Genomic DNA, 25835 nt, shown 5'->3' on the forward strand with positions numbered 1-25835 from the left:
CGAATGCTCTCCACTCCTTCCCGGACGTTCTTGGATGTCGCCCAATAGTTCATCCGGACATTCTAACTTTGTTACATTACTATTTTGGTGCTCCTTTGACAATTTTCCACCTTCCGACACAGAGTCAAAAATGCATTTCCCTTTTTGATCCTTGGCTGCAGTACATTTAAAATTTTCACTAGAAATCACATTACAAATACCGGCATCATTGTTGATCAGACCAATGCAGGAATCGTCGTTGATCGAACATTTCTCTCGTATGAACAACCGCAGAATCGCACCTTCAGTACTCCATTTCCGTCACTCACATTCCCGGAAGCTGTTCTTTCCATGCCAAACGTACGCAGCCACTGCGATAGACATCCACGCTCGCGAAAGCACACGCCATCTCCGGAGAGCCAACCGTCGCTCTCAACATTCCTTGGCCCCTCCTCACCAGATCTTGACGTCCTCACTCTCTCCTTGGCTTTCACAGCGCAACAATCGTTTGCTTGCCTCCCTGGGACGTGGTGATCATTGGTCCGCCCCACTGGGACCGCCCACTAAACACATGGTGACCAGGAGCAACGTATGGGCGGTGCTGTCCACATTTGCCGCACAACACCCCATTGTGAGCCCCACTGCTCTTTTTCCTCACGCCGAAACAAAACCAGTTCTCTTTCATTCTCTAATTTCTTTAACTTGCGATCACCGAACATCGCTGTTAATAAAGTGACGCCCTGTGGCACTCGTAAGTGAGAAACCCTACAGTCAATTGAGCAGCAGTTCAATAAAGGACGTGAACTATAAGAAGTACTGCAATGTAATCCTTCCCGCTGGAGACAGGTGGGTGCCAGTGGATGCCTCCCGCCGGTGCTAAACCTAATGTTCTCTTAATTCTTGTACGATGCACCCCTCACTCCTTGCAGCACTCCTCACCTCAGTTTTTTCCTTTTAAAACCTCCGTGCACACAGATCCGTAGCAGCAGCACTCTACGATATCCTTGTCCTGCAACATGCAGCTTCACTGATCCTCGTCGTCAATGTTGAGTTTGATGCTTGTCAAATGAGTGAAGCGAGCCGTTCAGAATTGGTTCATATATTTACTAAGTATATTGCCGAAGTTACAAGGATAATTACATAAGGAGGAAACAAGTGAGTGGGTAAGTACAAGGAGAGACATCCACCAGCCCCCTTGTCCATTAATCGTCCAGGTCCCAACTGTGTTTCTCTGGAACACTCATGCACACTCCAGTCCAAACATTCCACACCAACACTCTAAATATGACCCAAGCATACAAACGTGGACAGGGAGCAGATCCAAACCTAACATAAAGTTTCTGAAGCAAACATTTTTATGTACTTTGCACGTGTTACTGACTGAAGCATGTGCACTGTTAGGCAATAGTTGCTGGCCAGAAAAAAGTGCGTTTGCGCCCAACTGCGCACCTGAGAGCGGACAATGGAGAGGACTGGGCTTTCTGCTGCCACTCTGGATTTTGAGTGGGCAAGGGGTTTGTGTTCACAAAGACTGCCCCCAATGCTTCTGTGGTTTTTCCCAATCTTCCCATTATATTCCTGATTCCAGATCTGTACCAGCGTTTTGCTAAACTGGTCCATGTTTTGTATTCGTCCAACAGTGGCATTATGGGATATGCCGTTTTTTTTCTGGTTTGTTTTCCAAGAGGGATTGGTCTATGTGCAGGGATATACTCTCACTGGGCACAGCTGCTGTTGTGATTTGGGGATACCATACTCGGGTCAGTCTGGAAAAGTCAGCGTAGTAACTTCACCACACTTGGGTTAAATGGATTTTGCTCATTTTGTTTGCTTTTGTGATTAGAAGTCTTAACCTACACTTTTGTGTTCTGAGGTAAAATGTTTTTTCACTGTATTTGCCTGTGGGTTTCTTGTACTATAAAATGTATTTGACACCTCTGAATCTTTGTTTAAAGAAAACAGCAGAAGCTCTCAATGCGTAGTGCTCTAGCTTTAAAATCCAGTTCACGTGCAGGAATGTCTGTTAACAGCTCTTCCACTGGCCTCACCGAGAGTTGCCTTAGTGCACAGAAAAGTTTTCAAACAGCCCACCACTAAGTCTTGGGGTGATTATTTTTGTCAAAGAAACCGACACTAAGGTTGGGGCTGAGCCTTCGGCTGCATTGACAAGCCAAGCAGTACCGCAAAACCTCCTGCTGTGCTCTCTTCATTGGTGATAAAAAATGTATTTAGGTGGGGAGGACACACGCCTACTCCCACCTCCTACCTTTCCACAAGCCCCTAGTCACACCAACCTTCTCTTCTCCCCCCCACACACAAGCACACGCACCCCCTCCCTAACTATCCGCACATCTACCTACCACATCGACTTGCTGTGGGCGTCGAGAATGCAACTTCACAGAAAAAGGGCCAATCAAAGGCACATGGGGCCCTAGCAGCAAATCGTACCTCTTTGCTCGTACTTATCCTGTTTGGATTCATTTGACATTTTGAACAGGCTGAGGTCTTGTGCTCCACACCGATAGACCTGGTAAACGCTTTAGGGCCTCCAGCGTTCTTGTTTGTAGATGCAGGTCTAATTATCATTGGGTATCTTGTTCCAACTCCACTTTCAGGTAAGACCCAGCCGGAATGGTGAAATGTTTTGTCGGGAATCTTCCAATTCACTTTGATACTTTATGTCTGAGTGCGTTTCTGAGAACAGAAATATATAGCAAACCAAAAGTCCCACTAGGTCTACGTTTTGTACTCCCTCATTTTTACCTATCCCTCTCTGTCTTTTAGCCTGTCTGTAATGCTGCTAGATGCTTTACCTTCCAAGTCTCTCTAATGTGATGTTATTGTTGTGGTGATCTGGGAGGATTGACAGATCATGTCATGGCATCTACAAAAGGCATGATATTTAAGGGTCCGGAATAGAGTTCTTTTTCATTTGCTTGTCGCCTTGGTTGTTTATATAGTGCCACATGCCACCAACTAAATCTAAGTGCCTGGCAGATTTGTGCATTATTGGAAACCTAAACACACACGGAGAACTGAGAAAATGGAGATTAAGAGTAGAATTGAAGGAGGGAGCAGGATTTTAGTTTGTATGAAAAGTACTGTTCCACAAATTTCAGATTGTAGTCTTACTTGTTTTTAAGATCTGAAGTTCTAAAGAAAGGACAGCATGATCGCTCAGTTTGCAGCCTCTGCAACGTGCCCCGCTGTTGATGGTCATTGGTCCTGAGGTTCTTTGTGGGTATGCATTGCAAGATGCATAAATTACCTTATGTGGGTCATGCTATAATCTCAGGCTTTGTGAATTAACAATGTACTTTAATGAGTGTATCATTCTAAATATATTATGTAGCATTTGTCCACTGTAAGTGGATTATCGTTAAAGCGATTCAAGTCTGCACAGGTGAATATTTCTGGATTGCTCAGTCTGAAAAAAGAGGCTATCTAGGGCAGATCATGTGATGCTATTGTGAACGTTTGCTTCCAGCCTCTAAGTGTAAGATATGGTTGAGATGTGGTCCAACGGAAGTGGCCTGCTGTATAATTGGAAAACTCACTTAGATATTGTGTGCTCTTCCCTAACAGTTTGTTCTGAAGAATTATGGGGAGAACCCAGAGAATTATAACGATGAGCTGAAGAAATTGGAGCAGCTGAGGCAGGTGAGCGCCTTTTAACTGTTGTGATGACTGTTCTCTAGATTTGGCCCTTTCTATTAAGTGTCCGTCTGCTGCATTCATGCCGTTATTGTATTTTGTTTTATATTTCCTGTTCTGGCACTTCCACCTCTGCCGTGTTTCTTCTAAAATTCATCTAAGTGCGATTGATAACTGCACCACTATCAGTCTAACACTCTGGCCATCTTTGCTCTGTCTCTGCTGATGTTGTGTAATGATGCATAGACTTTGTGTAGGTCAAAGGCTTGCTCATGCAACATTGGCAGCCAGATTCCATGACTGTGACTGCAGAGGCGACTGTACACAATATGCTTCCTCTAGCAGAGACCATCGACTGTCCTAGTTAATGGAGCAGTGAGAAGCAGGAGGGGGTATGGCGGTTAGGAGCGGGAGCACTTTGGAGACAAGCATGATCATATTAAACCTTTGTGAGCCTGTCTTTGCTGTAAAGTCTGTATTCAGTTTGTTCTTTTTGTCTCATGCACACGTGTTAGGCTTAAGCCTGTAGAACATATCACATTACAAAGTTGCAGCATTTCTAGGGCTCGGATACTCCGATACATCAACCAATGTAGCTTTCAGGGTGTTTGTTGCCTCGGAGATATCCAGACTTTCCACATGATGTATGGCTGAGCAGTCAAGGAAAACACTTCCAAAATACTAATAAGAGAATGTCAATGCAATAGATTTGTGAAAATATATTTATCAAAAGTTGTGCAAGCAAATATTCACAATTTGACAGGTAAATAAATACCTTTCGAATGGATTGTGTCCTCCCACGTATTCCTCATCTTTAATATTCAATATCCAGCTTTGCTTCGGAAAAAACGTTCAGCAGAGGGCGCTGTGAGTCGCTGCAGTTGACTTGATGTCCGTAGAGGGCCTCTGTCTCAAGGATGTCGTCATCAAAGGCATAAATAGCATGTGCAGCGCTCGTTGGCTTCAGTTTCGTTTTTCTGAGTAAGCGTATGCTTCGACAACTACAGCGCGTTTCAGTATTTCCTCGCGAAATATACAAAAAGGTCTACGTCACCAACTACCCCGAAGACCAGGTTTAAAAAGTGTCTAGACTGCGATGCCAAGATGTCGCTGACCGATCCGCATTGAGTATGCTTGTGGTGTATTGCTATGGAGCACAAATCCTCCGCCTTTTCGATATGTCAATCGATGACTGGAAAAACTGACGGAGCGGAAGGGGAATTTGGTGGTAGGTAGATTCCCCAAGAAATCTCAATCAACTACCCCATCAAAGAAACATTCTGACGATGCGAGAGGCGACTCTCCTCGAAGAAAAAAGGCAGAAAGGTCCAGGTCAAGGAGTGGCTCCCACCACTTGTCGTCAAGGAAGTTCAAGAAGAGGCACCCTAAATCGCCTACTTCGACGTCCTTGTTTGGCTCCTCTCCTGAGAGAGCTAAATCCTGTCCCACAAGGTTCTCCACTCCTGCCGAATGGGAAGCATTCAGGCAAGAAATGCTTAAAATATTCGAGAGCCAAAAACCCTCGACAAGCCATGCTCCTACCACGCTTTCTAAAGCCATTAAGGAAAGGGCTTGAGTCAAATCCTGCACGCCCTCTAGCCCGTGCCGAAGACCAGATCCACATCGAGAGCCGTCGAGGCCTCGACACAATGAGAAATCGAAGGATCCTTCGAGCCATAAGTTGAAAGACCAGTCTAGGTCGTTGACCCAGCTGCACCATCAAAGCCAGTGGGCCCATTGACACCATTGGCGCCATCAAAGCCTTCATTGTCGTTGAACGCCTTCCTCGAAGACATCGACTCCTCTGGCATCGAGTTTGAAATTTTCGAATCCTTCAACGCCTTCACCTGGAAAAACCTTCACTCCTTTACCAAGAAAGGATTTCTTTAAATCTCTCTGACCTCCCGGATAGCTTGATTTCAGAGGAGACGACTGAAAGATCTTTATGAAAATGTGCAAACAGCCAGTGGAGTGGACACTTCACCAGAATTAGAATTTCGAAAGCCTGAGTCAGATGAACATGCAGATGCCTCTTGATGACCAGGGTAATGGATTACCTGGGATGGAGCAGACCTGCCCTCCCCTTCGAACAAGATTACCTTACACACATCCTTGAAAAGGTTCTCATTTTACCTTTCCACATTGCTCTTCAGAAGAGAGTAAGCGCCAATTGGGAAGCACTGGAGTAAAGTCCGGCCGTTAATAAGAACTTGACAAGAAAATACTGTCCAAGTAGCAACCCCAGCTACTTGCACCCTACCCCAGAAAGTGTGATGGTGCAGGCGACAACCGATACCACAAAAGAGGTAGCCTATCCAACCATCCCACCGGATAGGGATCATAAAAGGGTAGATGCCTGGTCCAGAACGGTATTTTCCGCTGGGAGCATAGTTCTTAAATCAGCCAACTGCACATGTGCATTGGCAAAGTTTTCATACACTCTTTGGGACTGCATTTCTATGGCGGTTGAGCATATTTCCGAAGTAGAGGAAAGAGACTGTTTCTTCGCCATTGTTAAGGATGGCAAGGAATCCATGTGCAATTCTCTTAAATCGGTTCTGAATTCTGCTAACAGCATCAGCAGAGCCATTGCGGCAAGCACCGTAATTCGCAGATGTGCTTGGTTAAGGAAGTCTGGATTTACACCGGATGTGCAATCTAGACTCCTTAACATGCCTTTTGACGGCTCTCACCTTTTTGGCAGCAAGGCTGATGAAAACCTTGAGAAGCTGCAGACCTCTAAGGTGGCAGCCAAATCTTTGGGTGCCACCATTAGGCAGCCTTAGCCTTTTCGCCCCAGTGGACCGTCTTGGAGGGGTAGATCGTTTCGCTACTACCCCTCAGTTGGAATAGCGAGAGGAATGGCTGGTCAAAGATGCCAAAGAAGATTCCCTCGTGGTGCGCGAGAGAGGTGCGAAGCTCGCTCAAGCAGGGGCATATTTACCAACAGCCACTGCTTCAGCTGCCTTAAAACCTCTCTGAGGTCTTGAGTCACGACATCCCAGTGGGAGGCAGACTGTCTCAGCATCTGAAAAAATGGCGAGACATTACTTCGGTTGCTTGAGCATTAGAAACCATAGTCCAAGGTTACTGCCTCCCCTTCATTCAGAGACCTCAGAACCATTCACCGGGGAGCCATTCTTTGAAGGTTCCAGATCCGTTCCTTGTGCAGGAAATTTTGCTTCTGCTAGAGAAAGGTGCTATAGAGCCGGTGCCTGTAGCGGAGAAGAACAAAGAATGGTGTTCTCCATATTTCCTGATCCCCCAAGAAGGACTGAGGACTAAGACCCACAAATTCCTCAGGAAGGACAAGTTCAAGCTGGTCACACTTTCTCAGATCTTTCAAGCCCTCCAATTCCAGGATTGGATGGTGTTATTGGGCTTTCAAGATGCTTATTTTCATGTGCCAATCCATCTCAAGCACAGAAAGTGCCTGAGGTGCGTCGTTGGTGGTTCTCTATCAGTTTCGAGTTCTGCCCTTCGGGTTGACCTCTGCCCCAAGGGTTTCCCCAAACTGATGGCATTGGTGGTAGCGAGTCTCAGGAGAGGGGGAAATCATGTCTATCCCAACCTGGACGATTGGCTGATCACGGTGCATTCTCCGGAACGAGTCCTGGATCATCTCAACGTCACCGGCCACACTCTTCAGACTGGGCTTCTCCCTCAATTACATTAAGTCCCATATGATACCATCGCAAACTCTCCAGTCCATCAGGGCTGTACTGGATATATCCTTGGGAAAGAGCTTGCCACCCGAGGTGAGGGCTCAAGACATTCCGCAGATGATCTCCAAGTTTCAAAGTCCCCAGTGTCTCCCGGCCTTTGACTTTTTGAGGTTGCTTGGCCTCATGGATCCTGTATTTTTCTGGTGCCAGAGGCTCATCTGAGATTGGGCTCTCAGGACACAATGGTCTCAGTTTTCGGGCAACATGTCGGACCTACTTCAGGTTCCAAGCAGCATTGAACAGGATCTTCTGTGGTGGCCCTATGAGGACAATATTCTGAAGGGAGAACCCTTTTGGCAACCATGGTCGGAGATAACAGTAGTGACGGACACCTCACTCACGAGGTGGGGAGCCAACCATCTTACAATCTGCGGTTGTTGGTCTCCATAGGAGTCCAAATTGCACATCAATCTTTTGGAGCTGAGGGCAATCGGACTTGCGCTGAAAGCCTTTCTGCCATCTATATGGGGAAAGAATGTCCTGATGACGGACAACACAGTGGCCATGTACTACCTCAACAAGAGAGGCGGTGTAGGGTCACTAACACTGTGCAGAGAGGCAATGCAGCTCTGGTACTAGGCAATTCAAGAAGGAATCTCCCTGTCAGCAGTTCATCTAGCCGGGCAGGAAAACACGGCAATGGACGCTCTGAGCAAGCAGGGCACAGTCTCCCATGAGTGAGAACTAGCTCAGGAAGTCCTTCAAGAGATCTTCACCCTTTGGGGAACCCCTCAAGTGGATCAGTTTGCGACCAGTGTCAACCGGAAGTGCGAATTGTACTGCTCCAGGGAATTTCCCCCAAGAAGAGCTCTAGGAGATGCATTTGTGGTGGACTGGGAGTTTCCACACCTGTATGAGTTCCCTCCAGTCGCTGTCATTCCTCACGTGATCAGGAGGCTGAGAAAGCTCAGGAAATGCATGATCCTAATGGCCCCAGATTGGGCCAGGAGGACATGGTACCCGGACCTTCTGGACATGTCCATCTGCCCTTCAATATGTCTTCCACAAAGAGAGGACCGACTCTCGCTAGAGGAGGGGCCGGTCCTCCATCAGAGGTCAAGACACTCGGCCTTCATGCTTGGTTGGTTTCTGAGAGGCTGAGATACAAGGATTGGGACCTCCCGCATGGCGTAATGGAGGTTTTGTTTTTGGCCAGCAGGCCAGCACCGCTGCCGTTGGAACACATTTTGCAGCCGGTGCAGGGACAAAAATATGGACCCTTTGCTATGCAAAACACCGGAGGTGTTATTCTGTCTACTGCACCTAGCCAATCTGGGGCACCAGTTTGGGACCATTAAAGGTTATTTGGCGGCGCTATCCATCTTCAAGCGCTCGTCTGAGGAAATTTCATGTTTTAAGATGCCTTTGGTGATACAATTTCTAAAGGGACTCACTAAGGTGTTCCTCCCATCTCACTTTCCGTTTGGGACCTCAATCTGGTGTTAAATGTCTTGTGTGCACCATTTGAACCTCTACATTCATGTCCCTTAAGCTTGCTAACTTTCAAGACCTTCTTGTTGGTAGCACTAGCTTCATCCCGTAGAGTGAGCGAGTTGCAGGCACTATCCTCTAAACGCCCATTTACGGTGTTTTTCAATGAAAAGGTCGCCCTGAGAGTTGAGCCTTCATTTCTACCTAAGGTCGTTTCAGACTTTCAATTAGGACAACAGATTGTGCTGCCCACTTTCTATTTTCCACCTCATCCTAGCAGGAGGAGGAGAGATTACATGCGCTCAATCCACGTAGGGCTCTGAGCTTGTACATTTCTAGGTTGTCAAAACTTCGTCTGGACGACCAATTATTCATAGGTTATATGGGTCATAGACTGGGTCAGGCTGTGACAAAGCAGACATTATGCAGATGGATTATTCTAGCGATTTCAGAATGCTACAGGCCCGCGGGCAAGGATCCTCTAGAAGGCTTGAGGGCCCATTCCACTAGGGGCATGGCTACTTCTTCTGCAAAGAGGTGTTCCTATTAAAAACATTTGTGAGGCAGCTACGTGGTCCACAATGCACTTTCACCAAGCATTACTGCCTTGATTCTACTCTGCCAGGATGTAAGCATTGGGAAAGCTGTCCTCCATTCTGTTCATGGAAACCATTGATGACAAAATTCTTACTCCCTCCACCAAAATTAACACTGCTTCGGGAGTCTATCAAAGATGAGGAATACGTGGGAGGACACAATCCATTTGAAGAACAAGTACTTACCCTGGTAATGTCCTTTCGACTGGATGTTCCTCCCACGCATTCCTCATCGCCCTCCCAGCCTACCCCTCAGTAGAATTTCCCATGCTATTATAGCTTTTGCTCCTTCAAAGCCTAGTACAGTCAAACCTGTGTTGATGTGGATAGTTCTACTTGAGAATGACACGAAAAAACGGAACTGAAGCCAACAGGCGCTGCGCTTTCTATTTATGTCTTCGATGACCTCATCCTCGAGACGTAGGCCCTCTGGGTACAGAGTCGACTACATCGACACGCAGTGCCCTCTGCCGAAAGAAAATTCCGAAGCAGCTGAAGCTGGATATTAAATATCAAAGATGAGGAATATGTGGGAGGAACATCCAGTCAAAAGAACGTTACCAGGGGTAAGTAACTTGTTCTTTCAGACTTGAAAAATTCATTCAAAACGTGACCACACAGGGTCATACTAATCTTAGGCAGACTTCAAAGACCAAGAGGACATTTGGTTCGCAGCCTCCTTTAAAGCCAGAAACTTCCAGCCGCAAAGGAAAAGTAGCTATTCCCCTTTGATTTTTATGGGAAACCACTCAGCCAATCTGTGTCCCAATGTTAATCTGTGGGTAATTTGTCTAGGTCTGTACACTGTTACCCAAGGAATGGTGGTGCCCAAAGAAGACCCTAAAATGGATGAATGGCCCCCACAAAATAAACCCAAACACCAAAGTTGTCTTGTTACCTTGCACGGGTCGGAGTTGCAGACCGAAGCTGTGACGCAGCCATCTGGGATGCCACTTGTTAGGTAAATTTAGCACTGCCCTTAGGCAAGGACTGTAAGATGATGTAACCTTAGTGAAATAGCAGAATGCCCATCATGGTTGTCCTATCTCTCACAATCGATGGAGTTGCTGAGCAGCCAGGCTTCAATCTTAGGAGGATATGTGCTAGTACCAAAGTACAATTAGTGCCATACACAATAAAATACACCAAATACAAGATCAGCCATCTTGGATTGGGCTTCTGGGTAGTCTTGTCTGTAGGGCATTGGCAATATACATGCTACGGCTGCAATGATTTCATTGAAACGTATACATTATTATAAATATACTGTCGGATTTTAAGACTACAACGTGATGACGTCGGCGCACAGTGTAACTACATTGCATCCCTCATCCTACAAAGGTCATTGCTAATATACATATACTTACAGGGATATCCCAAACAGAATGAAATCCTGAGCAATACCCACATTTCAAGGTAAATCCATAGTAAACCTATAAAGGAACCTGCACATGGGCGAGTTAACCTCGACTAGGAGTCATACTATAATTATAATGCAAACTGAGAGCACAAATAAGCATTTTCTTGACTAATTAACATTTATAATCTAGCATACTCATGATTGATCTTAGGCAATTTTTCCTTTTCCTTTTGCAATCCCTCTTTAGATAAATGATCTCAACCACAGTAAACCCTCCTGATGATCCACTGAAGCAATGGTGGGGAAACACGTGTAAAGGTTTGATGATCGTTTAGATGTCCTATTAAGACTTGAATATACCTCACTGAAATCAAGTGAAGGTTGAGATAACCCATAGGAGGTTTGTGAATTATTTTGAGAAAACTTGGGTCTCACAACAACTTAAACACTTTACTGAAATTAAGTGAGGGTTGAGGAAAACACCATTTATAAAGTGATTACAAGCAATAGATGGAGAACAAACGAGACTGAATATTATGTGAATTAAACAGATTTGTAACCACTGCAAAGATTGTAAGCGTTGTCTTTAAGTCTGTTGCTTTGAAACAGACCTATTGATAATAGTAAACAAGACAGGACTCATAGCATTCATTTTGATGTTATCCGTTCTGCAGATTTCCCAGTCATTATATGGGGAATGTGTTGGTTAAGGAAACCTAGGCATTATTCGTAACGCTACTTTGTGCAATAAACACTTTTGAATACATTTCACAACCAGTGATGGAAGTATTACTTTTTGATGTGCATCCATGTAAGTGTTTACTGGACCGTTATTCAGAATATAGTTAGGAGTTTTCAGCAAGGCAGACAAAGAAAAACAGCCTGTAGTACTGCAAGTTGATCTAATCAGTTACACAGTAGTTCCACGTGACTGTAGTTTTGCACTAGTAAAGTGGGATGCCAAGTTGAACAAATATTTGGATGAGAATTTATGTAAAGGTTTTATTAGATCATCCACTTCATCAGCAGAAGCTCCAATTTTTGCAGTCCTAAAACAGAAGGAGACAGCATAAATCAGCAATGTAGCAGAACGACTCAGAGCAAATGTTGAAGACATTAGCAACGAAAAATCCAAGAGAATTCTGGACCCTGATCAAAGATAAAAATGACGAAACAAACAACCAACTCGTGAATGCCGTATCAGAGCAGGCGTGGATAACCTTCTTTTCAGCCCAATTCGCCCCTGTTTCGCAAACTTCTAGAAACTCTCTATGTTGTATCCCATCGTCTTGGGAAGATCTGGCGGACCATGACGAAATCTTGGCGACAATCTTGAAATTAAAAACTTCTAGGGCACCTGGCCCCGACGGTCTAACTAACGTAGACCTTAAGCAACATCCAGAGGAATGGGCCTCCCTAATTACAAAAATTTTCAAGCAATGTACAATCACTAGGCAAATACCCAAATCATGGACTGAGGCGATAATAGTACCTATTTTTAAAAAGGGAAATCGAGAAAGTCCAGCAAATTACCGCCCCATCGCCCTCCTTGACATCATGGGAAAGATCTTTGCTACTCTTTTATTAACTAGATTCCACAATTGGGCGAGACTGGCGCCATGTTTAGGCAAATTTCAAACGGGCTTTGTCAAGAACGCAAGCACCAGTATCAACATCCTTATTCTGAACATCATAAAGGAAAATGTAAAGAACGGTGCTCCAACAGTTCACATTGCATTTATTGACTTAACACAAGCATTTGACAAGATAAACTGTCAAAAGATGTGGGCGAAATTAACAACGTGGAATTGTCCGGCAAAGATCTTGGGCCCGGTGATTGCTTTACATACGGACACCAGACTTAGAGTACGCCTAAATCAGCAAGGGATGTTATCAGAACAATTTCCATCAAAGCGTGGCGTAAAACAGGGCTGTCCGCTCGCCCCGGCTCTATTTATCGCCTATATAGGAGACTTTCAGCATACACAACCAGCGATTAGAGCTTTCCCGCCCAAAGTGGGTAACACAGCAATATCCAGACTGTTATATGCCGACGATCTGATCCTTAGGGATCAAACCCAAATTGGTCTCCAACGCCAGCTTACGAACTTGGCCAATTATATCAGTGAAAACGACTTGGAGATAAATATTCATAAGTCAAAAATATTGACGATGGGGAAAAGCCGTCAAGCAACCACAGCTCAAGGCCATTGGTATTTGAACAACACAAAAGTCGAAACCGTGTCCACTATAAAATATTTGGGAATTATGATAGTCAAAAAGGTCAGAAAATGCGACCCACTCAGCACTATGGTTAAAGATCAAAAGCCTGACAACCCATATGAAATTAGTAGATCGAAAATATGGTAAATTTTCGCTTCTCCCAGCGATCCAATTCTACAAACAAAAGGTAGTGCCATCAATAATCTATGGAATGGACACTGCGTTGAACATCGACCATACCATATGGACGAAGCTGGAAGGCTACGTGTGGAAAGCGGTGCTTGGTCTGCCGAAATCTTCTTCAATTGCAGCGGTTAGATGCGAATTGGGCTTACTGTCATTGCAAGCATCAGTTGATCAAAGTCGGATGCGACTCTATCGGAAAATTATTCTTCCAGATACCCTCCCAATTTGCAAACTGGTACAGATTGAGCTCAGCCAAGGACGTTGTAGTGCACTAAACCACTGGTCTCAAAAACTTACAAAAATATTAGTAGATCTGGCTTGTTCAGTAGAAGATCTTATTGAGAACCCAAACAGAATCAAGGAAAAAATAGCACAAGCAGATTGGATCAAAACTGGAGAATTAACAACAGGAAACAAGCTCCTGGCTCATTTACCAGCTAGAACGAATAAACTTAATCAACCAATGAGCTACTGCATAAAATTTCCCAACAAAAAAATGCAGAAAACCTTCATGAAAATAAGATTCAATCAACTACCAACGCAAGAAATTATAGCAATTCGTACGAAAACCAAAGTACAAACCTGTAGATTCTGTTCAAACCCAGAAACAGTGGAAACTCTAAGACATTTACTCATGACCTGCCCCAGAACCGCGTCTCTGCGGGAAGCCTACTTGCTCCCTTTGTTCTACGACGTATCACTACGAGAGGAAAACACATGGTGGTGCCGATTGCAGGAGACAGAACTAGGTGGTCAATAGCGACTGTAAAGATTCTAGAAGCGGCTCTGACTTTAAACCAGAATCCACAATCCATTCAAGCGTGATTCAATGAACATCGTTCTCTGATCCTTTGTTTTTGGTCAAGTGTTAGTTTTCTGGTTACTTACGCTTCTTTTTCTCTATCTTTTTTTCAAAATTGCTGATTCTTTTCTACTTACATCCAATGTGTTTTTCTTACTGTTTATTAACGTCTTGTAAAAATCAAATGTTTTTGATTATACGCAAGTAAATAATTAAAAAAAATATATAAAAAAAAGGTGAATTGAGCCTTTGTGTGGACTTTCTCTAAGCTAAATTATATTACACTGTATATAATCAATAGACTTTGCCGTTGATCTCCATCATGATGAATGAATTGTGAACAGCAGATGTAATGTAATACCATTTATAGTGCGCAGAAACCATGGCCCGAAGGCATCTGGGCGCTAGCAGAACCGGTAAGGAAGAAGAAAAACCCTAACAGACAACTAGCCCCACTGAGCTCAGAACAAGAGTGTTCAGTGCTCTGCAGAATTGAAGATGTTCAGGAATCTCCCTGAGAGGGCCTGGCAGGGAGTTCCATAGAACCCAGGGCAAGCATTGGAAAGAAGCTTCCTCCAGCTTGGACTTTACGTGACCGAGGGACTTCCAGCAGATTAGCAGAATAGGAACAGAGGAGACACCCCGGACAATAGGGAATCCATTTAGCTTGAAGGAAAGCAGGTCCTATATGGAATAAAAGCACGATGAACAATACAGAGTGTCTTGAACTTAATCCGGCTCCTAAGCCAATGAAGCTTGACCAGCAAAAGCGAGCCCGAGGACCGAAATGGTGCATTTAACGACAAGCGTAATGCAGCATTTTCAAGGACTTGAAGACGGTGTATCAAAAAGTCTGGTTAGCCCAGGTAAATTTAAGGCACCCATAATGCAAGCAGTGACTACTGATGGCCAAAACTGCAAAGGCACAAAAGGTTTAAAAATAAAAATACATGCATACTGTTGCAATCTGCCCTTATTTAGAGCCTGAGGGCAGCAACTTCACGCTTGGGCCCTTCCGAAGGACTAGGAGCGTGACATGGATCCAGAGTCTGGCCAGAAATCAGTGCCACAGAGTGTGACTCGGGGGGACTGACTACCATGATCTCTGTTTTGTCACTGTTGAGTCTGCCAGTTCCGAGACATCCAACGGTCAATCTCAATAAGGCAAGCATTCAGTTTGAAAATTGAGTATTGTCGGCGTAGTTATAGAAACGTACACCGCACGACTCAATTAAATTTGCCAACGGCGAAGATAAAGATTAAAAAGCAAAGGTGATAAGGAAGAGCCCTGGTACACTCCACACCAAATTTACATTGGCTGGGCATAGAAACCTGAAAGAGACCTAGTCTGCCTACGATCTTTCAGAAAAGAAGAAAACCAGGCCAGAACCGGGCCAAACAATCCCGCCTGTTCCAGGCGTTGGAGGAGAATTGTATGCTCAATGGTATCAAATGCTGCACAGCGGTAAAGGAGAATCAAAACTCCAACCTTCTTGCAGTCCTGGGCCATAGCCAAATCATCAAGAATCAAGACCATGATGGATTCCGTTCCCATAAGTGGCCTGAAACCAGACTGGAAAGTGTGCAGCCTCTCATTATTCTTGAAGACCCTAGAGAGCTGAGCAGTCACAATAGCTTCGATCAGCTTCATCATTAGTGGAAGCAGAGAGATTGGGCGATGGCTAGCAGGGGACAAAGTATCTAACAAAGGCTTCTTCAAAAGTGGAATAACTATCGCATGTTTAAATGGAGCCAGGGTAACCCCACTCTCGAAGGAATGTCGGAACGTCGCAGTAAAAAGTGGAATAACATCTATAGGCAATGATTGCAACAGACTCGGTGGGATAGAGTCGGCAGGCGAGGAAGATTTAAGTTTGCACAAAGCCGAAAATTTAACCTCAGAGACTGGGCCAAAGCAGGAGATGCTTTCAACACTGATAGAGGTATTAACAAAATCGGATCTGAAAGGCACATGTAATTTGATGGGGAGTCACAAAGGTGACGAGTGGAAGACTGCATTTTATAACAGACATGGTAATTTTGCCATCGGATTATGCCATTTGGGCTTTGCAACCCCTGCCACCATTCAAAATCTGAAACTATATATTTGCAATGTTGTGGATATATTAGTTATTGTATAGTTGGATGGCTTTTTTAGTATTTTCTCCTTCAGACATGCATCACAAAAAATGTGAGAGTTCTTGTCACGACATGTCAAAACACCAATTGTTTGCTAACATTAAAAAATGTTTATTTGAGGCCTATTCAGTTGACTTTTTAGAATCCCAGTAAATGGCTTTGAAGTTGATCACACAAATGTTGAAGCAGTCTTAAACTTGCCCGCTCCAAACTTGGGTAAAGAGGTACAAAGACTCCTCGTTTTCTAATTTTACAGTGAATTTTGTCAATGGATTATTACTCTAGTTTTGGCCATTGCCAGACTTGTAAGGAAAAGAGCAATGTTCTGGTGAGTTGCTAATAAGAATAGAGCATATGACCTATTGAAATCTCTTATCTTCTGCCCAAACACTTGGACACCCCAACCTAACACAACCTTTTGTTGTGATAGATGTAGCTGGATGTTAGTTGAAGCGATTGGAGCCATATTATCCCAGAGATCGTAAATAACTCTCAGATGCCTTTTTTCTGTTCCGCTTACAAATGCAGAACATCACACCATACACAATTGAGCATTATTGACTATGAACGAAGCACTTGGTCCATGGTGTTACCTGGAGTGCTCAGTTGGCCCAGCTCAAGTTTGGATGGACCACAAAAATGTGAGCTTCCTCAAAACTATGAAGTATGCCAGCCAAATCCACGTTCGCTGGATGCTTTTTTTGTCCTTCTTAGTTTTACATTGTTTCGTATAGACCAGATAATAGATATGATAAAGCAGATTCCTTGTCAGGAGTAAAAGAAAACACATGAGAAATAAAAAATTATTCAGGCAAGATGAGTTCAGATGTCTACTCACAAAGTTCTAATATAAAACTCTGTGTATCTCTTCTACTTTACGTTGGTGGTGGCTTGACGGCAGGTCCAATGGGAGGTTGGAGTGGAGGGACTTCTTTTCCAAAAATCACTTCCCACACGGCTATAGTAGTGAAGGGCTCTACGTTATCGTTCCCCCCCCCCCTTTTCCTTACCAGTGCCAACCTCCCCTTCAGAAATACCCCTGTTGACAGTTGCTGCAGCTTACAAATGCTCTCCATCTTTTCTGTACTTGGGTAAGAGTGTTTACCTTGGTTTCAAATCGCACTTTCACTATGTATGACCTTCAAAGCAAGCCCTGCAGCTGCTGCAGTACCTCTCTTGACCCCTCCTACTCTTGTACCAACTACCTGCACTCCATGAATCCTGCCTCACGATTCATCTCAACTCACCCTCCCTAAAGTCCCCAGCTTGAAAAAAGTGAGCAGCCATCCTTGCTGCCCCCACCTTAAATTTATAATTTTTCACCCATATGGGGGCAAGCTGCAGGTACAGGGTCTTGTGGAGAATATTCGTCTGCGGGCATTAACAGATCTATCTGTAACCAACAAGTTATCTGCTCACAAGGCTTTTGCCGCCCGCTCTGGGACATCCACCAATTTGCCTCGTCATTCAAACGGGAACAACATTAATTCCACTTCTTTACCCCAATTGGTAATCCTGTTGATGACTCACATCCTCGCTTATCGGATGTCGTACCAAATGATCAACCCACATATATGACCCACTTTCTGCTTCGCCGCCCCCGTTTCAAGAGCAACACAAATCTTTTAATAACCCTCTTCCCCTTCAAGGTACTGTTTTGGGCAATGTTAGAATTTTTGCGTGACTCTTTGAAACAATGTTCCAATTCTCGGCGCTCAATTTTGTTTTGTCCTCACTTGTCAAATTATGATTTAATTTTTTTCTGAAGTAAGAAATCATGTGACGTTAACTCCTATTGAACCTCTGCAGAACTGGAATCCCTCCTCACAGGTTGTGGCTCCCTTGTAAGACCTTGGCTCTGGAAACCGTACATTGTAAGTGTCCTGTGTGATGAATCTGGACTATTCGTCCCATTCTCCCCAGAGGGGAGTCACCCCCTTTGAGGCTAGGGAGGTGAGCCCGCTCGGCAAGACACTCCTTGGGGCGGTGGGCAAGTGGTATCTCACTGGGAGTGACTCCCCTCTCTGGGACAAGGACTCCCATTCTGATAAGGAACTCCTGGTTCAGAGTACATTGTCTTCCTACATATGAGTTGGAAAGACTGTTGCTACTTCTGTTTTGAATCCACCAAATAGTGAAATTTCTTTAATCTCTTTGGCTTCAGGTAATGCTGGATCCCTCCTGAACGACGCACCCCTTTTGTTTGTGATGACATACATAAAAAAGACAAGGGGCCTTGAATAGAGAAGAGAAAATCCTGCGCAGGGGCCGTGCCTCTGACTCGAAGGTATCCTGGAGGGGGCAGAGCCACGCTGAACCGCTAGTTAGCATGGAGCGCCAACAAAATGCTTGCAAGACCCTGGAAGGCTGGTGTCTGGGTTATGGGTTAATGAGGTGGGGAAGGTAAAGGAACCACCTCACCTGGTGACACAACCACACAGAAGTCGTGGTGGGCCTGGGGCCCATTAACTGATGCCGAGACCAGAATGCAGCGGAAAGACAAAATCCCTGAGCTTTACACGAGAAGTGCAATAGCTGCCGGGCCAAGCAGTGGAAGGGAAGCGGAACACTCCCAGAAAGGTAATGCCATGCAGAGGTTTGAACAGACTTAAATATCCGAGGCTGGGAAGGCCACAAGGGTTGCAGGAGCCACAAAGACTCAAGTGTAGACGAAGCAAGCCTATCTGAGGGCTAGAGGGCTTTGGGGAGCCTTGAGAAACTGAAAGACTAGAGATGTCGCAACTGTTATGGGTGCCTGGAAAACCCGAACGGTCAGACGCCGTACTGAGGATATGCTAAAACAAGCCTGACATAGGGGCAGAGGACTTTGGGGAGTCCTGGAAACAAGATCTGAGGCTGGGAAAGCTACAAGGGCTACGGGAGCCAGATAACTAGATAAACCCAAATAGAGATTAAAAAAAGCCTGTCCGAGGGCCAGAAGGCTTTGGAAAGCTGTGAGAAATCGAAAGACTTTACTAACCAAGGCTGAGAAAGCCCCAAAGGTTACTGGAACCATATGCGAGCAGGCAAAAGCCTTACCAAAGACTAGCTAAAACAAGCCTGTCAAAGGGCCAGAGGACTTTGGGGAGTCCTTGAAACCCGCAACATAACACACATAGTTGGAGGGAGCGAGAACCTGGAGGATTCCGGTCCTCAAGTACAAAACAGGATCATTTGACAAATGCCAAGTAGAGATGGCTGGAGTTATGTTAAGGAAACCTTATATTTCCTGAGAAAAAGGAAACCGTATGATGTATCTGTAAAGACTAAAAAATGTGTCATAAAGAACCTGCAGGGAGGCTGATGACTGTAGTTCAAGGAATTGATCAACTTTGACTAACTTTTAAAACCTTCTTTTTGGAAAAGGAATCCAGGCTCTGCTCCAGGAATAAGCCAATGAAAGAGGCTATTGCACAGCCTCCGTTTTCGTATGTTTTCTTAAGTGGTAGGGCCAGTTAGCTGAATAGGAGTTGGACTAAGGACTGTGTCTTTTGGGACAGTTGATGAGCACCATTCGTTTTAGTTTGTTAGAAAGGGAACTTCTGTCATAGCAGTAAGGCTAGACAGGCATTTTCTTTTTATTTTAAATAAACACCCTTGAATATGCCAGTACTCCTTCAGGTTTGCCACACCTCTTACACCTACTGAACTTGTTTTGCCTCCCACCACCTTGTTCTTGTCCGATCATCTCTCTGACTTTTGTCCAGTGGTCTCTGAGGAGAACTCCAACATTGCGAGATCATTAAAAATCTCCAAATGTTTGTGCTTAGAAAATATCTAATAACTTTGAAAACATCCAGTCTAAAGAACGTAAATCAAGGAGATTTTTAAGAAACCTTAGCAGTATGGTTCGGTCAGACGACCATAGTCGGAATGATGGATCTATTATTCAAATTGGGGGGAGTGTGAATGTTCTGATCAAAAGCTGAAGAAAAACGAGAGGAAATCCCAAACTATGGAGATGCCCGGTAAGCAAAATTCTGCCAGAGTCAATTACTCGCTATTTTGAACCTTCTGAAACCTCCAAACCATCATGCGAACATTAGTTTACTGAACTTGTTAATGATGCACCTGCTACTTCTTCTTCACTTTTTGAACTTGTACCCGACTCAATTTCATTCCAAAGAAACATGCACAATCTGGTGTTCAGCCTCCTTCTGTTGAGTTTCAGGATGTCTTTTATGAGGTCCCAATGAAACAGCACATAAAGTTCCCCTAAAATTTTGTTTGTAGTCCTTGTTTCCTTCCAAACCAATGGCTTTTCTAAATCTGTCTAATACCGTATCCTTATTTTATGAATTCCCTAGTTTACACAATCTGGATTCTAAAGATACTGACTGGTTATAATTCTTGTATGATCAGTGTACAGATCTTGTCTGCTTGCATTTTAACTCTTTTATATTATTGTTTCCCTGTTGCTTGAAGAGAAAGAGGCTATGATTTATTTTCTTTTTCAGAGGCGCCTCACTCCAATGAGAACTTGGGTTTACCTGTATGTTCTGCTGCTCAATCTAGTTTCCATGATTTAAAAATATCATACTCTATTATTCCTTCCATTAAGCAATCAGTTTTTCGATCCGGTCCCTAAGGCAATTGTCTTTACTTCTTCTGATTGCACTTTGCTTCCCTCCCCACTCCTACCTAGCCAAATATCATCTAGTCCTGAGTATTGTTCTCTTTAACACAAATTGGACTATACTCTGTAACTGGAGGGGGCATAGCCATTTGAATTGCTCTAATCTCTGTCCAGAGTGTCTCCTTTGGAATTATCTTCCGAATGGAAGTGCGTTTAACCACATGCCCTTTAGCTCATGGCTATTCTGTGTTTTTGCAGCTTGCAATAGTCTGGCACAAGGGAAGACCTGCCAGAGGGCTTTATCAAAAAAATGTTTTCCGACCTAATTATTCTTCCTTCCACTTGTTCACATATTTTTGAGCTCGGTGCAAAAACTGACATTTGGCCTCAGGTCAGACTTACTAATAATGTATACTGGAAACCTGCTTGACATGATCTGGGTCGCTTCTTGGAAGATCTTACTAGCATTTTATCTTCATGGTTTGAACAGGGTAATCCTGATCACATTCTTTTGGGAGGAGATTTTAACAGCTTTTGTCTATCAACCGGAAATCCCAGGTACCCAATGTTGCTCTCATAAAGGGGAAATCCCACTTAGAACTTTTGAGAGGTCATCGGTTGGCCCACTTTTTTGGGGACTTGGGGGTCTCCTCGAACTTGATGGTAATGTTGAGGGTGATATTCCTCTGGTCCCCACATGATGCAACCAATCCTCCTCTTCGTACCTGGACCACAGATTGGCTTCTCCTAATCTATTCAAAAGATGTACTTATTTCAATGAGCAGTGCATGTCCCTGAGCGATCATAAATGGCTACAGGCTTTATTTGATCTTGAATTATGTGAAGTTAGGGCTTTTATGACCCCCCCCCCCCCCCAATGTCCCCATATGTACCAAGTCTCTTCACAAGGTAAAACAGAATATTATGGCTTAACAGAAACATTCATAAATATAATTGGTAAGTGTGTTACTTTTTAAGTCATAAGAGTACTTGCAAAGCAGAACATTTCATTAATTGATTGCAATTTCATCATGTCCTCAAAGTGACTACAGCACCTGTTTTTCTCTCTCCCTCTCCCTCTACAGCTAAGAACAGTATCTCAACAAATGTGAAGAGATTACATTGATATGATAATGATCTTGTGTGGAAGATCCTTGTTAGAGCTACGAAGTTAGTCACCTCAATTAGCAACAGTATAAACATTGGCTTAAGATGCATAGATACTCTTTGTATAATCAAGATAGCCAATTTATGTTAACATTGTTAACAACAAATAAGCCAGCTGAAGTTTGGAAGCTAACTCTGAAATCGATGCACAGCAGACCTCTTAGGTCAATCCCATTTCTGAAGACGTTTGGTACTGTCGCTTTTGATCTTTGTATGGTCCTTCCAGAGTAAACATGTTCTCATTTGATATTACTCCTCCTGCACGTTGGTCATTGCCAGTTGACGTGGAGACGATTATCTTACTAATTCTAAAAGAAAAAAAATACATGGCAGCTGTTGCTGATGGATCCCTTATTGTGTTATGAAGGCAGATCCAACCGTATGATCTAAGAATCTTAGCATTCTATACAACAGTATTATTAAGAATTGTCCGTGTTCTTATTTCAAAGATTATGTTGTGCCCACAGGCCTCTAAAAATCTTGCTAGACCTGCAGGTCCAGTAACTGATTTAATCTATTCAACCAAATAGAAATGTACTCGACCCATTAATTGAATGGCATCATCTTTATTAGTGATGGTAAATTGGAATAACCATTGTTTCTGACAAGATCCAATAAGTGTTAAGGTTTGGTGGTAAGAACTGTGATGGGTGCGTTTTTCTTGCGAAAGACTTCACAAGGCTTCAGGCAGATTCATGCCTTCTTTTAAGGCCAGTAACATGTCACACAAAATCCTTTACTTTCTCCCCTAATTTAATGTGTTATTTGCCACACTCGGTTTGTGTTAAATGTGCTGCCTCCATATAAAACCAGCAGCCCACCGGTGTCATACTAACTGAAAGCGGGTTACCTCGTGTCACAGCATTTTTCATTGTGGATATTTAAAAGTACATTTCAAATACCCAGAAGGAAATTGTGTAATCCCACATTGCTTTATATTCTTGCACTTCTGTTCTTTTATTTAAGCTTGAGAAACTGAAGATGTCATCCTCTTTTGCATAACATTTCTGTAAGCGTTTTTGTGCCATATTATGTGTACTTTTCTTTTCGAGCTATCTCTATGTAACCACCCAACCGTTTCTATCAAATCCAGCTTGGAATATATGGGGTCAAGTGACAATGTTGCAGACTGCTCCAAAATCCTGCTCCTCTAGTTAACTAGTGGGATCCTAGAGATATCCAGTGAACTCACTGTTTCTGATTCATCAAAATCAGAAGTCCTTAAATTCACACTGAATGCGTGCCATTGGGAAAGAGAAAACAAAGTTCTGCTTCAGAAGCAAAGGCTTGTGTCATGCCTTCTGACACCATTTTCTTTAATGTCACATTGGGTGATGAAATAGGGAGCCCTGTATATCTTTTGCTGAAGAGGGATTTGCAAATCATAGAACCTACCCAATCTAGAGGAAGAGTCAGCAATGTTAACCCTCTTTGAAATGGTCTAACAGATTTATTGCACTACACTCCTGAGGTAATGTTGATAATTACAGGCCTGAGATGCGAAACAGTGAGGGCTTCAGATGATGACATTAGACAGACTTGATTTTTGGGGCTGAGGTCGTTTGGCTTGATTTCTAACAGTACACAAGCAGGATTACTAAGAGGATAGAATGCGTCCTGTTCTATTCTGAAAACGACAGCATTCCTATGCTTGGCTCCTAGAGGGACAAAACTACACTTTGACAGGTTTGCTTGAACAAAGACATAACTTAGCATGTTCCACTAGCTAAATTCTGTTAAAGAATTTCACTTTATGGGTCATTAATTTCTGAGCGCTTGAAAGGCTGAGTCATGTACAGAGGCTCAGCACCATGTTTGTGATCTCTTCACACCAAGGTGTTAACTCGTCCTTTATGGCTGAGCATGTGTTTCCAGTTCTAAGGCAGAGCCATCTGCACGCGTTTTCATAACACTGACACCACGCACATTTCCTTTGCATTAGAGTAGTGAAAAAGTGTTGTGCTCACCTTTTGCCACTTGTTCAGGACACTACTTTGCAGAACAGTTCTACTGCTGCATATTAGAACGGTTTTAACGCTTCTATCTGGTATTTACCTCCTTCTGTTTGAATTATGGGAGATGAATGCCAGGCCTATGGAGCGTGGGAGCTATGTTGGGATGTTGAACTACTGGTAATGTGGGCCAGGGAAACAACTACACTTAAACTTCGGGTGGGAGGTGGGTGCGGGACGCAATCATTTAAATGTTGAGAGGGGCTAACTTTAGAGACTGGGGGAGTTCCAAACGTACTTGTGTTTGGACGTTCTCGCCAAAGCATGTTTGTGGTAACTAGTGTGAAGTCGGCAGCAAATTTAATGCACATCAGGTCACTGACACTGCCTATAAACTTGATAGGATTGAAGGACAAAATGCACATTTCTATTGGTATTTGCCAGCTCGGTAATGCTGTGGTTTGGAGGGATCAAATTATTTGTCCAGGATCACACACTTTGGTTAAACAGTGAAGCCAGGATTTGAACCCTTGCATTTAGGGACCTTGACACATCTTCCAAGCTCTACTTAGTAGAAATATTTGTTTTGGCTTTCACTGTCTTAGAGTTTACTTACAAAGTACACAAATCAAGTAACCTTACAATATGTAAAGCCTAATACAAATGCGCTAAGCAAAAAGAGCTTATTTGAAACTGTATTTATTCCACCCTGAATGGGAGACTAAAAGTCTTCGAATAGAAACCCACCTTTCTTTTAATCATAAACTAGAAGACCTCATTAAACTCCACAAGAATTGTGAACAGTTTGGTGCACGAATACCACCAGTCCTGGCATTGTGCACAGTCACGTAGCACTCACTACGAGCAGGCAGCAGCCTCGTGGACTTTTGCTGTAAAATGCAGACCCTATGCCATCCGGCAGAAATTGCCCTTTACGGGAGATCACCCTCCCCATATCCCCGACCTGCCTTGAGAAAGACCTGCATGGGTTGAAACGCATGTCGGCTGACCACTCTTTCTAGTCTACACTACAAATAAAAATATACACTTTTTCAACACAGCAACAAGCGTTAGAACCTTTATTAAAGGGTCGTTCAAACTATCTCTCATTGCAAGGTAACCAAGACTCTTTCTACAATTTGTCCACTACAGTTATTGGGTTTACCTCTTCATACTTGTGACCCTGCAAAGATACTACCACCTGCAACAGCCAAATACAAATCCCAGCACTGGAGTGTTCATTTTCTAGAACCCACCTTCTACCCCGTTTCCTGCTTATTTAACTACATTCCAACGTCATTCTTAGAATTAGATTGGACAGCTATGGAACTCTGTTTAAACATATAAAAAAAAAAAATATATATATATATATTTTGTACCGTCACCAACAGAATTGGTCCCCAGGCGCTCTGGCATATCTGCAAACAAAAAAGGAGGGGTGGGGGGGTCAGTAGGGTGAAGTGGGAGTAGGAAAGTGAGAACAGTGGTGTCCTGTTGCTGTTGGTAGTTTCAGTTTGGTTTTCACGGTATGCTGAGCTTGTGTGTAATTATCAGATCAATGTGGGTCTTCATGTGCTGTCGGCGCGGGTTATGTGTTTGTTGCAATATGGTGAAGTACATGCGGGTTGCTGTGCAGATAAGTGGTTGTGTGGGTTTTTGTGTGAGAGATGTATGCAGAAAGTTTTTGGGTTAGTGGTTTTTTTGCCTTTTAGGATTTGCATTTCTTTGTTCCACAGCTCTGATTGTCCCATGGAGTTGGTGTTGTAATTTGTCCGTCTAGTTAGGTGTGATGGGGGTGGCAGGTTTCCATCTGAACTATTTCAGAGGTTTGTGTACCAGGTTGAGGCACGCATTGTCCTCTGCTCTGGTATTTGTGCTGTATATTTTACATTCATCAGCTCCTTCCTTCCAGTTTCCCTGTCAGTGATCCATAGCCGACCACAAAAGTGATGGGTGGAAGGTTTCGAATGAATCTAAACCACTGGCAATTGCTCTGGGCTACCTTCCACACCACCGTTTTTTAGCCTGTCTGCGCCATTGCAAAA

At 43.8% G+C, this 25835-nt stretch overlaps 1 protein-coding gene across 2 annotated transcripts in view; it reads left to right on the forward strand.

Annotated features, from left to right (window-relative positions):
• The window catches only part of PTPN23 (protein tyrosine phosphatase non-receptor type 23), a 1404706-nt gene that overhangs the window by 46559 nt on the left and 1332312 nt on the right, over positions 1-25835 (forward strand). For both annotated transcript variants that reach the window (XM_069645828.1, XM_069645827.1), the window contains exon 2: positions 3565-3639. In XM_069645828.1, the coding sequence (XP_069501929.1) occupies positions 3565-3639 (75 nt within the window). The remainder of the gene's footprint in view (positions 1-3564; positions 3640-25835) is intronic.

This window comes from Ambystoma mexicanum, chromosome 2p (assembly GCF_040938575.1).
Source record: "Ambystoma mexicanum isolate Mex_15411 chromosome 2p, UKY_AmexF1_1, whole genome shotgun sequence".
NCBI lineage: Eukaryota > Metazoa > Chordata > Amphibia > Caudata > Ambystomatidae > Ambystoma > Ambystoma mexicanum.